Source organism: Triticum aestivum, chromosome 7D (genome assembly GCF_018294505.1).
Source record: "Triticum aestivum cultivar Chinese Spring chromosome 7D, IWGSC CS RefSeq v2.1, whole genome shotgun sequence".
Taxonomy (NCBI): Eukaryota; Viridiplantae; Streptophyta; class Magnoliopsida; order Poales; family Poaceae; genus Triticum; species Triticum aestivum.
Genome location: NC_057814.1, coordinates 514,098,573 through 514,113,322, shown reverse-complemented (window position 1 = coordinate 514,113,322; position 14,750 = coordinate 514,098,573). Strand labels below are relative to the sequence as shown.

The 14,750-nt window shown below is 48.1% G+C and overlaps 1 protein-coding gene and 1 pseudogene across 2 annotated transcripts; one reads left to right on the top strand and one right to left on the bottom strand.

Annotated features, from left to right (window-relative positions):
• Window positions 1–4,698: 4,698 nt before the first annotated feature.
• LOC123164957 (zinc finger A20 and AN1 domain-containing stress-associated protein 8-like) lies at window positions 4,699–7,764 on the top strand (annotated as a pseudogene). The gene is made up of 3 exons (XR_006482725.1): window positions 4,699–4,938; window positions 6,142–6,184; window positions 6,955–7,764. The product of XR_006482725.1 is annotated as a zinc finger A20 and AN1 domain-containing stress-associated protein 8-like (transcript).
• A 621-nt stretch (window positions 7,765–8,385) lies between these two features.
• LOC123164956 (uncharacterized) lies at window positions 8,386–14,359 on the bottom strand. Its single transcript, XM_044582576.1, has 12 exons — window positions 13,644–14,359; window positions 11,409–11,620; window positions 11,090–11,287; window positions 10,921–10,992; window positions 10,694–10,789; window positions 10,502–10,581; window positions 10,343–10,418; window positions 10,057–10,267; window positions 9,786–9,979; window positions 9,604–9,709; window positions 9,424–9,513; window positions 8,386–9,307 (listed from the first exon to the last, which is right to left on the bottom strand). Exons 1-12 carry the CDS (start codon window positions 14,224–14,226, stop codon window positions 8,559–8,561), a joined length of 2,667 nt encoding a protein of 888 aa, XP_044438511.1. The 5' UTR covers window positions 14,227–14,359; the 3' UTR covers window positions 8,386–8,558.
• Window positions 14,360–14,750: the final 391 nt, after the last annotated feature.

Genomic DNA, 14,750 nt, shown 5'->3' with positions numbered 1-14,750 from the left:
AGACATGATGATGCGATATGTGAGTCATGTTGATGAGTAATTATGCTTTAGTAAGAATTTTGGTATTAAGGTTTGTGATTCCCTATGCAAGCACGAAAGTCAATAGTTATGCAATGAAATTACATCCTACTTGTGGTGCATTATTCGGTGATAGTTATGCTTAATACTCGCTTATGAGATTTTTCGTTTATTGGTTGGTCACTTCTCAATCTTTTGCTAGCCTTCATTTTGCACTAAGTATGATCACTACTTGTGCATCCAAAATCCTTTAAACCAGTTTTGCCACATGAGTCCACTATACCTACCTATATGCGGTATTCTTTCACCGTTCTAAGAAAATTTGTATGTGCCATCTCTAATTTTCAAAATAAATTTTTCTTTTGTGTGCTCGTACCGCTCATGAAACGGTAGGGGGTGGCTAATATATTTCTATGCTAGATATGTTATTCTGAAGATGAGTGTTTATTCACTTGTCATTGCACACGAGTATGGCAAAGGTATTAGGGATGCCCAGTCCCGAAATGAAAAATGAATTTACTTTATGTTGTCAAATAATAAATTGCTTGAAAACTGTTGGTATGGAAGGCGCCCGTGGATACAGCTAGCCATGGAAAGTGAAAGTATGGTTGAAAAAGGAATAAACTTTAATTTTTGTTTGGGAACCGCCTATGATATATCTAGCATGGAAAGTATTGGGAACTACTCTGTCGTTTTCGTTGACAGGAAAAGCATGCCTCCCAAAATGTTTTATCTCTATCTTTTTCGCTTTGAGCTCTGGCACCTCTACAAATCCCTACTTCCCTCCATGAAGGGCCTTTATTTTACTTTATGCAATTTTTACTTTTCATTTGAGTCTCCATCTTCTCTTATAAAGCATTGGGTGTAGGTAATATGCGAGTGTGTTTCATGAATGGATCAATGATTGAGCATAATGGGCTAGGGATAACTTATTTAGCGTTGATATTTTGAAAGACATGGTTGCTTGTTGATATGCTTGAGTATTGAAATCCTCATGTCAAAACTAGACTATTGCTTTGAACCATATAAAAGTCCAATTGTCCATGCTACAAAGAAAGAATATGTGATGAGCATGTTAGGCAGCATTCCACATCAAAAATTCTGTTTTTATCATTTGCCTACTCGAGGACGAGCAGGAATTAAGCTTGGGAATGCTGATACGTCTCCAACGTATCTATAATTTTTTATTGTTCCATGCTATTATATTATCATTCTTGGATGTTTTACAATCATTATATCATTTTTTGGTACTAACCTATTGCCATAGTGCCCAGTGCCAGTTGTTTTTTTCTGCATGTTTTTTACATTGCAGGAAATCAATACCAAACATAGTCCAAACGCAGCGAAACTTTGTGTGGATTTTTTTGGACCAGACATCTAGTGGGCCAAAGAAGTACTGAAGAGGGAGCCCGAGGTGAGCACAAGACACCAGGGCGCGCCTGGAGGCCCAGGCGCGCCCTGGTGGGTTGTACCCGCCTCGGTGGCCTCCCGCACCGCCTCTTTGCTCTATAAATACCCCAATATTCCGGAAACCCAAGCGGACTCAACGAAAATCAATTACAACCGCCACAAGTTCCAGAACCACCAGATCCAATCAAGACACCATCACGGAGGGGTTCATCATGTCCATTGGTGCCCCTCCGATGATGCGTGAGTAGTTCATTGTAGACCTGCGGGTCCATAGTTAGTAGCTAGATGGCTTCCTCTCTCTTTTGATTCTCAATACAATGGTCTCTTGGAGATCCATATGATGTAACTCTTTTTGCGATGTGTTTATTGGGATCCGATGAACTTTGAGTTTATGATCAGATCTATCTTTTTATCCATGAAAGTTATTTGAGTCTTCTTTGATCTCTTATATGCATGATTGCTTATAGCATCGTATTTCTTCTTCGATATTTGGGTTTTGTTTTGCCAACTTGATCTATTTATCTTGCAATGGGAAGAGGTGCTTTGTGATGGGTTCGATCTTACGGTGCTTGATCCCAGTGACAGAAGGGGAATCGACACGTATGTATCGTTACTATTAAGGATAACAAGATGGGGTCTATTTCTACATAAATAGATCTTGTCTACATCATGTGATCGTTCTTATTGCATTACTCCGTTTCTCCATGAACTTAATACACTAGATGCATGTTGGATAGCGGTCGATGTGTGGAGTAATAGTAGTAGATGCAGGCTGGAGTCGGTCTACTAATCTTGTACGTGATGCCTACATAATGATCATTGCCTGGATATCGTCATGATTATTTGAAGTTTTATCAATTGCCCAACAGTAATTCATTTACCCACCGTTTGCTATTTTTCTCAAGAGAAGCCACTAGTTTATCAATTACCCAATAGTAATTCGTTTATCAATTGCCCCGGGTCTCTTCTTTACTATATTTGCCTTTGCGATCTATTCTTATTTGCCTTTATTTTCAGATCTATTAAACCAAAAATACAAAAATACCTTGTTGCACTTTATTTTATTTGAGATCTATTTATCCCATCTATCATATTTTTATCCCGTCTACTTGCCAATTTCTGGCGCCGTTACCCGAAAGGGATTGACAACCCCTTTAATACGTCGGGTTGCGAGTATTTGTTATTTGTGTGCAGGTGTCGTTCATGTAGTGTTGCATGGTTCTCCTACTGGTTCGATAACCTTGGTCTCATCACTGAGGGAAATACCTACCATTGTTGTGCTGGATCATCCCTTCCTCTTTGGGGAAATACCGACGTAGTTCTAGCAGATATCAGTGGTGGCCACCTCCTTCACCTTCTGGTCCCCCCCCCCCACGGAGCTTCTAGTTCCTCTTTTGTTCAAAAAATCGTCAAAAAGTTTCAGCTCACTTGGAGAACTTTCATTTCTGCACAAAAAACAACACCACGGTAGTTCTGCTGAAAACAGCGTCAGTCTGGGTTAGTTCCATTCAAATCATACCAAAACCATATAAAATTGTTGTAAATATGGCATGAATACTTCATAAATTATAGATACGTTGGAGACGTATCAATGTCTCTTGTCTTGTCCATGATCTTCACCCCTGCAGGTACCCAGGATCATCGAGATCGAGCACCGGTGAGGCTAGGAGCAAGGAGACCGTGAATTGTTATACTAGACACCGGTGCCAGTACGGTTCAGTAGGGTAACATGGATCATATCCTTGGGGATAAATGAGGTGTGGCCATTAAATGCCCAAAGCTCTTGTCTGATTTCATTATCTTAATTATCGAGGCAACCCCATGTGATGGATAGGGCCCGCGGTAGGACAACTGATTCTTGATGCAGGACTTGTGCCGGCCAAGATGTTATTTGGACACATCCCCCACTTCGATCAGTAACAAGCACATCATCGATGGGTGACTTCCAACACACAAATTAATATCCTATGTGATCCCCGCGGAAATACAAGGTTGTAAGCATAAGACCTCATACCCGTACCTCTTTTTATTATAAGTGTTTGAATCATAATATTTTTGTCGATCCAGTCAAAAGCTGGATTTGAAACTTTGACAAAAGCTTGCTAGAGACCATCATTTCAAGGGAGTCTTCCTCTCGTGGGTTTGATAACCCAGGGTCACCTCTGGGGAAATAGGTGTGGGATACTCTTTTTTGTTCCCATATCGGATCAATAAAAGGAGGTATCATGAACCTTTGGTTATCATAGGATCTTACCTTTGCTTCGCGATACTTCACAAAGCCCGGAATGCATTGGTATCCTCTTGGGTCATCACATGCTCACTATACCGTTATCCTCGCTGCCAGTTTTGTTCTTATTTCCCGTTGTCGTGTTCCGGCATCCCCGTAACGTAGTCACCTGTGCCTAGCCAGACGATGATAGATGCCGTCACACCGAGAAGGCCCCAAGAATACCTCTACATCGTGAGAGGAGCAAATCTCACTCTCGAGCTATCTAGTATCTTGTCAAACTTTCCGATGAGCCTGTAAGTTGTCGTTATGATCATCATGTTATAGATGATATTTGAGCAACCCCAAACTTCACTGTACAGTAAGAAGTGGCTATGATACTCTCATGGTCTAAGGAGCAAAGTCACATGTTAACACTCTGTATTATTACAATTGAATACAGACGATATAAACTCAATTCATAACAGAAAAGTTTTGAGTCGATTCAATATGATCGTTCTTCCAACGTCATAATCTCAATGTTGTTTTAGGACTATTGTTTACACTTAAGATATCCTAAGATCCAGAAAAACGTGATCACCAACAGCACTTGAGCTAGTCCCAGAGGCAATACTAGGAACCTTTTATTTAACTGTTTATCATTCCACACGTGCATATGAGTTTTCCACTAAATCGCATATTCCAGGATCATAACAGTTATAACATAGAGTATGAACTCTTTAATTATGAATATGGAAATATAATAATATAAATATTATTGTTTGTAGGCCGTATTTCCAACACATTCATCCTAACCCATTGTTGGCCGATCATCAAAGATTGCCCCAAGTTTAAAGAGCAATATATTTCCCAAAAGATGAATGGAGGTCCGGCGCCCGTTGTTGAGCATGAAGAAGGAGAGAAGCGGCCGAGGGGCAAGACCAACTCCAAGGTGGACGAGAAGCGTGAGGAGATATCGTTCGCTTTTGCAAGAAACTTTGCAAGGCATGATGATCTAAAAGGAGGCAAGGGACGAGAAGAAGCGCCAAGAAAAAGAGGAGCAAATGAAGGTCTACAAGGAGCTCTAAACGAAGAAGCTCGAGATGAAGGAGGCCGTCAAAAGAAGGAAGCCCGAGATTGAGAAGGCTGTCCAAACGAAGAAGCTCGAGATTGAGGCGACCAACGCGAACACCAAAGCAAAAGAAGTGGCGCTAGCTTTCATTGCGAAGGACAGAGATGAAGCTGCCTTGTAGGCATTTGGGTCAATTGATCCCAATGAACTTAGAAAATCCTTCATTAATTTAGTACTAAACATTATGTATTTATTGAAGATGACCCCATTGCCATAGACATTACCCCAACAAATATATTTTTCTAGCTTCGTCCTTGGCGAAGGAGTGGAGATCATGACGGTGGACTTGAGCAAGATATCCCCGAAGAGAAGAGGTTGGTCCAAGAAGAAGCAAAAGGTGATGCTCGAGCTAGAATACGGCCATGAGCGATATCATTTTGTATGCCGGCTTGTGTGCCGACATGAACTAGGGGCCGCGAGACATGAACTAGGGCCTTTTTTTATGCGCTAACAAATGTGCCGGCGTGAACCTTGGGTGATTTTTTTTAGGCAGGCATGGGCATCTACGCTGGCCGCTAACGCTCCGACCAACATGAACTATTTTTTTTGCGAGGAGAAAGAGAATTTATTAATCAAGCGGCGGCCAAGTCTGCATTACAAAGATCAGGCACCTCGACCAACATGAACTATGGACGTTGGCATGGTGGCTATGGGCGCGGGGGCTATTTCAGTTTTCACGGCGGCCGGGCGAAATGCGTCCATAGCGGCCAGATTTGGCCAGGCTCGACCGGACAATATCCTCTGACCGACCCAAACGAATAAAATCAGGATGTCAGAATCGGGACTGGACGGACGTCCGATTAGAGTGATGCGTTGGAGTTGGTGTTGCCCTTGTCCATCACCCTCTCCTTGTTAACCGAGCGACAAGTCATCGCCAAACCACATAAAAAATAAAAAGATCCTAAAATCAGAACGCTCGATGGAAACAATGCACAAACCAAGCTCCTGCCTCCTCCTCCGAAAAAAAATCTGAGAAAACGATCCGAAAAGCTCCAGGCGGCAATCCAATCCAATCCAACGGCGGGGACCGCCGCAGAATGGGAAGGAAAAAATCGGCGCGGGGCCCCTGGAGGGGCACCCCTGTCATTCCACCCCCTGCCTCCGCCTGCGCCTCCTCCCTTTTATCTCTCTGCCCACCTCCCCACGTTTCGCCCCCCATTTCGAAGCCCACCGAATTCCTCGCGATTCCTCTCCCCTCGCCTCCTCGTCCTCCCCCTCCTAGGGTTAGTACCCCTACCCTCCCCCCCGGATTCCGCCACGGGTCGCCCTCTCCCCCGGATCCGTCTCCAGATTTAGGGCTCCGGCTCGGCCGATCCGGGCTCGTTTCCCCCCATAACTTTTCGTCGCTGATGATTTTTGTTGGGTCTCTCTGCAGGGATCGCCGGAGAGGAATCGCGACGAGGGCTTCCTCCTATCAGGTTCGTGGCTCGGGGACCCTCTGTTCCCGGTGACAATCATCTGTCTTTCTTATGACGTTCTGTGGTAGCCTGCGTGCCTGTATTTCTCCTGGTCAAAAGTCCTGATTTTATCTGTGGCCGTTGATTCCTCCGGCCGCCATAGAAGCCGCCGGCCCGCTCCGATTTGTTGGTCTGCTGTCCAATTCTGTAGAACGGCGACGAGCCGTGGCCAAATTCGGCGCTCCGATGTGTAGTAGTAAAGGCGGCCGGCCGGCCTCCTTTACACGTATCCGTCCGGTGTGTTCGCTGCGGCACCCGGTTGTTGATGCGGCCGCTTTCGCAAAAGTTAGTGCGCGGATACGGTTTGCTACTTTACGGATTTGTTGCCGCTGTTGCGTAAAGCGTCGTAAAGTCGGGGCCTTTCTTTAGAATTAATTTCCCCTGCCCTGCTCTGCTCTGATGCCGGTAGGTGATTAGGCCGCTGTTGGCTAATTATAAGGCAGGCAGGCTGCATCGTTTAGTGGTAGTACCTTCAGCTCGGTGTTTTGACCAAGCAGCCACCACTATCCTTTTGTAAGATAAGATGCTTTGCAGAGCAACTTGCTTTACCACTTACCAGAGTTGGATTCAGTAGGCCAAAACGTGTATGTGAAGATTATACCATGTTCATCTGTAAATTGCCAATACTGCAGCGATTGTCTGAAATACAGTTTGTGCCTGTGCTGTTTATAATAACCCTTGTCAAGTGTTTGTCTTGACCGTGTTGTGTCTGATTTCCAGTTAAATCAAAGCCATGGAGCACAAGGAGACCGGCTGCCAGTCTCGGGAGGGTCCCATCCTTTGCGTCAATAACTGCGGATTCTTTGGCAGTGCGGCGACCATGAACATGTGCTCCAAGTGCCACAAGGAGATGGCGATGAAGCAGGAGCAGGCCAAGCTGGCTGCCTCCTCTTTCGACAGCATCGTCAACGGTGGCGATGCCGCGAAAGAACACCTTGCTGCTGGCAGCACGGCGGTGGCAGTTGCTCACGTTGAGGCGAAGACGCTTATTACCGCACAGCCTGCTGATATCGCCGGTCCCAGCGAGGCGGCGATGGAGAACCCCAAAGGCCCAAGCCGGTGCAGCACCTGCAGAAAGAGGGTTGGGCTGACCGGATTCAACTGCCGGTGCGGGAACTTGTACTGCGCGACGCACCGTTACTCGGACAAGCACGAGTGCAAGTTTGACTACCGCGCCGCGGCCATGGACGCCATCGCCAAGGCCAACCCGGTGGTGAAGGCGGAGAAGCTCGACAAGATCTAGGAAGGGGCCTCCCTACGGTCGGCAGAACATAAGGTCCCAAATCAAATCTGCGCTACCTCGTCATCGTGCGTCTTTGCTGCATTATCCTTTCATCATGTTGGCTTCTGCAATCCTAGTTGTTGGGCAATCGTGATGCATGGCACACGCGCCACGGCGGCAGCCCCAGGTCCGAACGGTCTCCTTGTTGGCTATGTTGTGTAAGCTTTATTTATGGTCGTCTCTCTGCGCGGCGGAACGGTAACGGTATTGTGGCTTTCGCATTTTGGCTAGCACTCTGTAATGTACTGCTCTTTCCTCCTGATGTTTGTCTGTCTGTCTTACAGTCGCAACCGGTAATGGTATCGAGTAAGCGTCGTCGTCTGTTATTATGGTACCCATGGTCATTCGCCCTTGTCAGTAGTTTCTTTCTTCCTGATGATAGTCAGACCAGTTGGCCCCTGAGAAAATTTACATCACACCTGTGCAGCTGGGCTATCTCCACCATAAGATAGAAGTTCAGTGTCAGGTGAGATGTTGGTGGAATTCTTCTGTGAGGTTGGTTGTGAGATGGTGTCTGATATTATCTGGAGAATTCTGGCATGTCATGCTCGTCTTGTGTAGGAGCTTTTGGCTGGCTAGGTTGGAACACGGAACCAGGACCAAATGCAGTGGCGGCGGTCTGCGTTTGGCCGCTGGGATGGGTTTCTAGGCGCAGTCGTCCGCTGCGTCGTCTTTGCCCGTTTGGCTTCTACGATCATGGTCTGCATTCTGCCAAGAATTTCTTGCCTAGATTTCTACTGCTCTATGCGCATTGTTTTCCGTTCTCCGTTGGCGGCACGGTCTCTCTCTCTCTCTCTTGCCCTCACTCTTGGATCTGCCATTGAACGTTTCGACGGGCTCATCGCTGTCACCAGCCCGTACCACTTGGTCTCTTAAATTATTTCTGGAATTCTGGTGAAGCTTCCCTGAGATCAGACTATTTTTTTTCGTCTGCCAAAACTTCATTCGCAGAATCAGAAGATTCTTATCCGTTCATACAAATGAAGAACAACTGAATTTTTCAGTTTCCTACTGACGAATTATTCGGTACACCAGACTAGACTAGTTCATTTGTCAGGCGCCGAAGTTGAAATAGACGGTGTAGAACTCGTCCCTCAAGGTGAACAATGGCTCCAGGAGGAAGCCCCTCCTCGCCCCCTTGGCGGCGAAGCTGATCGGATGGTACCGCCGCAGCGGCTCGGCCCTGATGAAGCTCGCCGCCTGCGGGGAAAACCCCGTGCCGCCGCCACAGCCGCCCTGAACATTCGCCTTAGCGCCGGCGGTGACAAGGAAGCACCCCGGCCTGGCCGCGAGCTCAAGGGAGACAGAACCGGGCGCCCCGTCGAGCCCGGGAACGACGTTGAATAGAGAGCTCGGGCCCTTCTCCGCCGACAGCGTCAGGTTGTTGGTGATTGCCATTCCCGGCATGTCAAACGGCTCGATCAGCGCGGAGGCGGGCGTCGCCGTGGCGGCGGTGCCATTGGTGGTGTGGCGCCGCTCGCCCATCGGCGGGGCGCCCTGCCCCTGGGGGACCAGACGGAACGTGGCGTGCACGGCGGCGTCGGTCCCGCCGCCCTCGGGCCGCGGCTGCATCGTCAGGGAGGTGGCTTTGGCGGTCGACAGGAGGGAGAGGACCAAGGTGCTGCCGCCGGATTCCTGCGTCAGCGTCACCAGCTGGGAGTTGTACGATGCCGGGACAGGGGTGATCCATTCCGAGACGGCGGCGCCGCCGGCCTTCGCGTCCCAGTCTCCGGTCGTGAGGCCGGCGAGGAGGAATGGCCCAAAGAGGACTGCTTGGAGAGTCGCATACTCCGGCCGATCATCTGCAGATGTCAGAGTGAGTTCGATAACTGTGGACGCATGAAGTTGCAAGTTCCTCCGTTCAAGCTGAAATACATTGATGCATAGTAGGTAAAAAAGAAGGTGAAAATTTTCAGACCTTTTATAGCTTCTGTCCTCAGGCTAATAGGCAGCTGGAGTGTGAGGTGATCACCACTACCCCACTGCTTGGTGACTGAGAGGAAGGTTCCTGATAAAGCAGAGATTGAGTTAGAACTTGGAACAATCAAGCCTCTTTTTCATCAAACATTTGCCAAATCTTAGTGGCCTGTGAACGTACCTGGAGATGCCATCTGCAAATCTTTGTCATTCAAAGTTGCTTTCGCACCATTCGGAGATGCCCACGACGGAATTCTCACATTCACCGTCGCGTACTGACCGTTCGTCTGCGCGGCATAAAGCAGATTGACTAAACCCCTATCCTTTCCAACGAATCATCATCGAAAAAGTCTTCTGCTTTACCTTCGCCGATATGGACAGCGAAACCTGAAGATTCTGATCAGAGGAGCTGAGGGGCTTCACTTGCTGAGTGACAGTAAGGCCTACAGATCTCCAGTTGAACGTGCTCGGTATGTACTGAACGATATATAGCGCCGGTTTGCCGCCTTTCTCCTCAAAGTAGATGGAGTCCCCAAGCTTGGAAAATGACTCTATCCCTGCAGATAACAGATCAGACAATTCAGTGCCATCTCTGTTTCCAGTTCTGAAACTAGGAGATATGCCTGCTGCTTACCAGTCCCATAGCAGCACCAGAACGAATCATACTGCGTCCCCCAGCCATGGTAGCTCACTGCCTTCGATCTTCCGGGGCCCTGGGGCAGCATGTAGATCATGACACCCGGGTCCCTCCCTCTCTGGATGCTCAGGACGCCGTTTATCAGCGCGCGCTCGTAGTAGTCCGCGTACGCGATCTCTTTCGTCCATCTGAAGAGGTGACGAGATACCTGCATAATTTCTTTAGCAGAGATTCTTGGGATGATGAGTTATTTTTGTGATCAGAAGATGAGGATGTAGATCACCTTGAGCATGTTGTATGTAGTACACGATTCCTCGTTCTCAGTGGTCAGAGTCTCGGCTAAACGCTTCGGGTCGAACCTGGCAAAATCATTTCAGACATGAAACTCCTGACAGAAGACAAAGTGTAAACTTCTGCCATCATTCTGGAATCAGTTACATACCAGAATTCACTGACGGACGTGCCGCCGGTTGCGTAGGTGTGAGAAGAGTTTACTACGTCCATGAAGAATGTTGCGATTTCCTGTTTAGTGAATGTTACTGTCAGTCTCACTCTCACCCGAATCAACTCATGCCGAAACAAATTCATACTTTAAACTCCAGAAATGCAGACTTGGAGGAACTTTTTTTTTTACCTTGTAGAGAGGATCGCCGGTAACCTCGTATCTCATTTGTCCGCCGACGACGATTGGAATATGCGTGTTGGCGTGGAAATCCGAAAGACTGTCAGCCTGGAGAGGAAACGCGAAGAACACACACCATTCAGAACATGTAGCTCATGCTTCGAGTGTGTTTAGTAAACCATGAACAAAATGCAGAGCAAGTGTCAGAAAGCCACAGGGCAAAAGGAAGCTCATCAGACCTGAACTGCGAGCAATCCCAGGAAGCACGGCTTGTCGAAAAGGTGGGCGAGCACCAGATGCCTCTGGTCATTCTGGCGAACGGAGCAAACATATATCAGCATCAGGGGCAGAGGCAGCATGAAGCCATCAACACGCGTAGCGAAAGAGACGGTGACGGGGCAAGATTACCGTGATGGCGTAGAGCTGGTAGAGCACGTCGTTCATGCCCCCGGTCTCCTCGTTGAGGGATGTCCAGTGCCGCTCGATGCTGTGCCGCTGTATCACGCTCCTCACGCGCTCGCCGAAGTAGCCGGCCATGGCGACCACCATGGCCAGGGCCTTGCCGTTGCCGGCCACCATGTACTGGTCCAGGAGGCCCTGCATGATCTGACCTCCCCGGTTGCCAGGAAGAAACACAGCGAGAAGGTCAGTCCTCACTCCTCGGTGACGAAGCAGAGTTTCGCAGCAGAGTACGCGATGGCTGCTTGTATTTGTATGATGTGTGTACCTTGTGGATGGTGTAGTAGGGAGCCCAGACGGGCTGGATGGCCTCGAAGCGGTCGAAGAACTCGGCGGGGAAGGCGGAGAGGTAGCCGGTGCCGCCGTTGGCCGGCGCCTGCTGGCACGCGTGGAGGGCGTCCACCACGGCCGACATCTTGCCGGCGAGCGTGCCGTTGTGCGTGCTCGCCCACATCTTGGCCGCCGCGCTCAGGTAGTGCCCTGCATTGCGCACAAAACTCAGGTGCCGCTCCATTTTGGTTCGATTATTATTACTCGGGTGGATATTTTTTGTAGTAACTTCTAAAAAATCCTGGGCCTAATTTGTATGGTTTACTTAAAATCTTGAGTTAGAGACACGTATGATATGTCTTGTTTGAGCCCAAGTTCACCCTGCGATTTTTTAAAAAAATACAGTCACCCTGCCAAAATCTCTACTACTATAGTACATCAATTTTTGAACATGGATTACCCGTCCATCGTGTTGCAGAAGCAAAACTCTTAGCCGTTGATTTGTTACACTGGGTGAATCTCTACCGTTTATCAATACCAGACTTAATTGATCCAACGGCTAATGTTTTCCGGATTCGCGCTGTACGGACGCGCGCCAAAACGCTGCCAATCTGGAGCTTCCAGACTTGTCAGGGACGAGTTGTTCGCCTGCAACTAGAGCGGTCTACTGAAGTGAAGAATTAAATATTCCACCAACGAGTATTTACATAGACTGGAACAATCTAGACAAGTGCATGTAGAGGCTAGCAACATATAGTACTACAGTATCAGTTTACTTCTCACGGAGTGCTACTGCTACATGCATGGAAGCATTTCTTACTTTTCTCAAAAGTAGTGTGCTGTCTGCTGTAGAAAAGAGTGTACATATATTTTTCTTTTTGCACGTGAAGAAAAGAACAGCAGTGCTATGTGGACGACAGAATTCAGACGATTCACACACAACACATAAATCCAATCGGACATGCGCATGAATGAGCAGGGTACCGGCCGCTGGATTTTCACGTCGTGCATAGATCGGGCAGAAACATCGTTTGTGGAGCAGTTTCGAGAAAAGAATGTACACATGGCAATACTGTTGGTCGCTGAGAGAAATATTCAAAAAACCAGTACACATTTTTTATTTAGATTTTACTTCATTTTTCTTAACATGATGTTAAGTTATTTAACACGCTATGAGGTAAGGATACACAAATGAAATAGATTTTATAAGAAACCTCTGACTAGAAGAAGTGAAAATTGCCGCATCAAACTAATTTGCTCTATATTTCAAATTTGAATTTAAAAAATAAATGATTTCACAAACATGCCACCAACAATAACATTTCTCTTGACAAAAATGTATGCTTTATCTAAAGCATTCTTTTTATAGGAATTCATTGTGCTACCGTTGTTTAATGTGAAGAGCAAAAGAAATATCACGAGTTCCCACACGAAAATACAAATTTACTTTTGAAAATTGCATGATATTTTAAACATAAGATAGGAAATTTAGTTTTGCTTTAAATGATTTAGTATTTTGATTACTCATGATAATCTAACGTGCAAAGCACGTACAAATTACTAGTATAGCTAAAATTGTGCGTGCCCATTTAATGTTGAAAATGAACTGGTGTATGCAAGTTGCCACAAACATAACAAATATTCCAGAACCATCCAAACAAATAGCAATGGCTATGACAAATAAATGAACTACATTTTTTTTGCGGGTAAATAAATGAACTACATTAAGCAAGTTGGCACCAACATAAGTAAATTCCAAAACCATCCAAACAAATAGCAAAGGCTAGACTAATAAATTGATTTGTTTTTAGCAAACAACTAAATTGATAACCAAACAAACATACTCCTCAAGTGTTGCTATCAAAGAATTGGGGTTAGACAAGCCAGCCGATCTTATCTTCATGGGCCAAAACTCTACCCAACCCTGAACCCCGCGGCCCATCTATCACAATCGGACAGAATTGAGCTTTCTTTCCGGGCCTGATATATAGGCCGTAGCCATGAACCGCCTCGTCCTCCATCCAATCCAAACAATCATGCACGGTAGTTAGGGAACATCTTGAATCCTTCTGCTGCTTTACGAGAACCAGCGCAGGAATCTCATGGGAATTTCACAGAGAATTAACGGCCGGGTTAATAAATCCCCACGATCGACCTCCACGAATGGCGAGTGCGAGCCACATAGAGAATTGGTTGGATATTGTATACCACGGTTATGTGATGGACTACGTACCGACGAAGTGGCCCCGGAGCTCGACGACGGCGCCCTCCCAGCCGCCGTAGGGCGCGCCGGGCGCCGGCAGCCCGGCCTGCCTCCGGAAGCTCCAGACCAGCCGGTCCACGTCCAGGAGCAGCAGGTACTCGAGGTTGGTCTGCTGCGCCCGCCCGTACACCTCGTCGCCGGGGTCCAGCCGCACGTCGTGCAGCGACGCCTCCACCAGGAACGACGACGACGAGGGCGTTGCCCCGGCCTGCGCCGCCGAGGAGCCGACGCCGCCCTTGAGCGTCCGGTACAGCATCGCCCAGTCGAACTCCTCCGCCGCCGCCGCCGCCGTTGTGCTGCCGGCGAGGGGGAGGAGGTCCATCCACGCGGACTCGTCGGTGGGGTTGAGGTGGTCGTGGAACAGCTCCCGCCACCGCCACTCCTCCGCCCCCGGCGTGCTCTGCAACCGCGCCCGCACCGTGTGCGACGACAGCTGCGTCGGCACGTTCGTGCACTCCTTGGCCACCACCGTCACCACCGCCACGGACGACAACAGCAGCACCAATGCCACCGCCGTCGCCGTCGCCATGGCCGGCGGCGGCGCCGAGGCCATTGCCAGGATAAGGCACCCCCCTGGCTCAGCGACCACCAGTCCACTCCACAACCACTACCCAAACAAGCACACACGCAGACGCAAACGGAGCGGCGGTGTGGCTGTGGGCAGAAACCTCAAGAGTCCCGGAGGCTTTTATCGCCGCGCCCGTGCGAGAGCGACCACGGTCCACAGGAAAAAGACAGCGTTTAAGTCTCAAGAAATTCAATGTGCTATTACGAACAAGCGAACGAATGGACGGACGACGCACAGTCAAACACGGGAGGAGTAAACGAGGCCTCTACTGCTGCTGGCTTATCGGTTTTCCTCGGCGATCCATCACGTGACGCACACACGGCGCCTTGTCACATTGCGTCCCCTTTGTCACGTTGCATTCCCGTGATGTAAGTAGCGGCGGGCCAGTACAAAGCAAGCTAGCTTAGCCCGCGGTAGAAAACGATTTGAATATGATGGCCGCCATTTTCACTTCTTCTCTTCATTGTTACTACTCGTATTTATCTGTGGCTGGGGGTTGAAGATTCTTG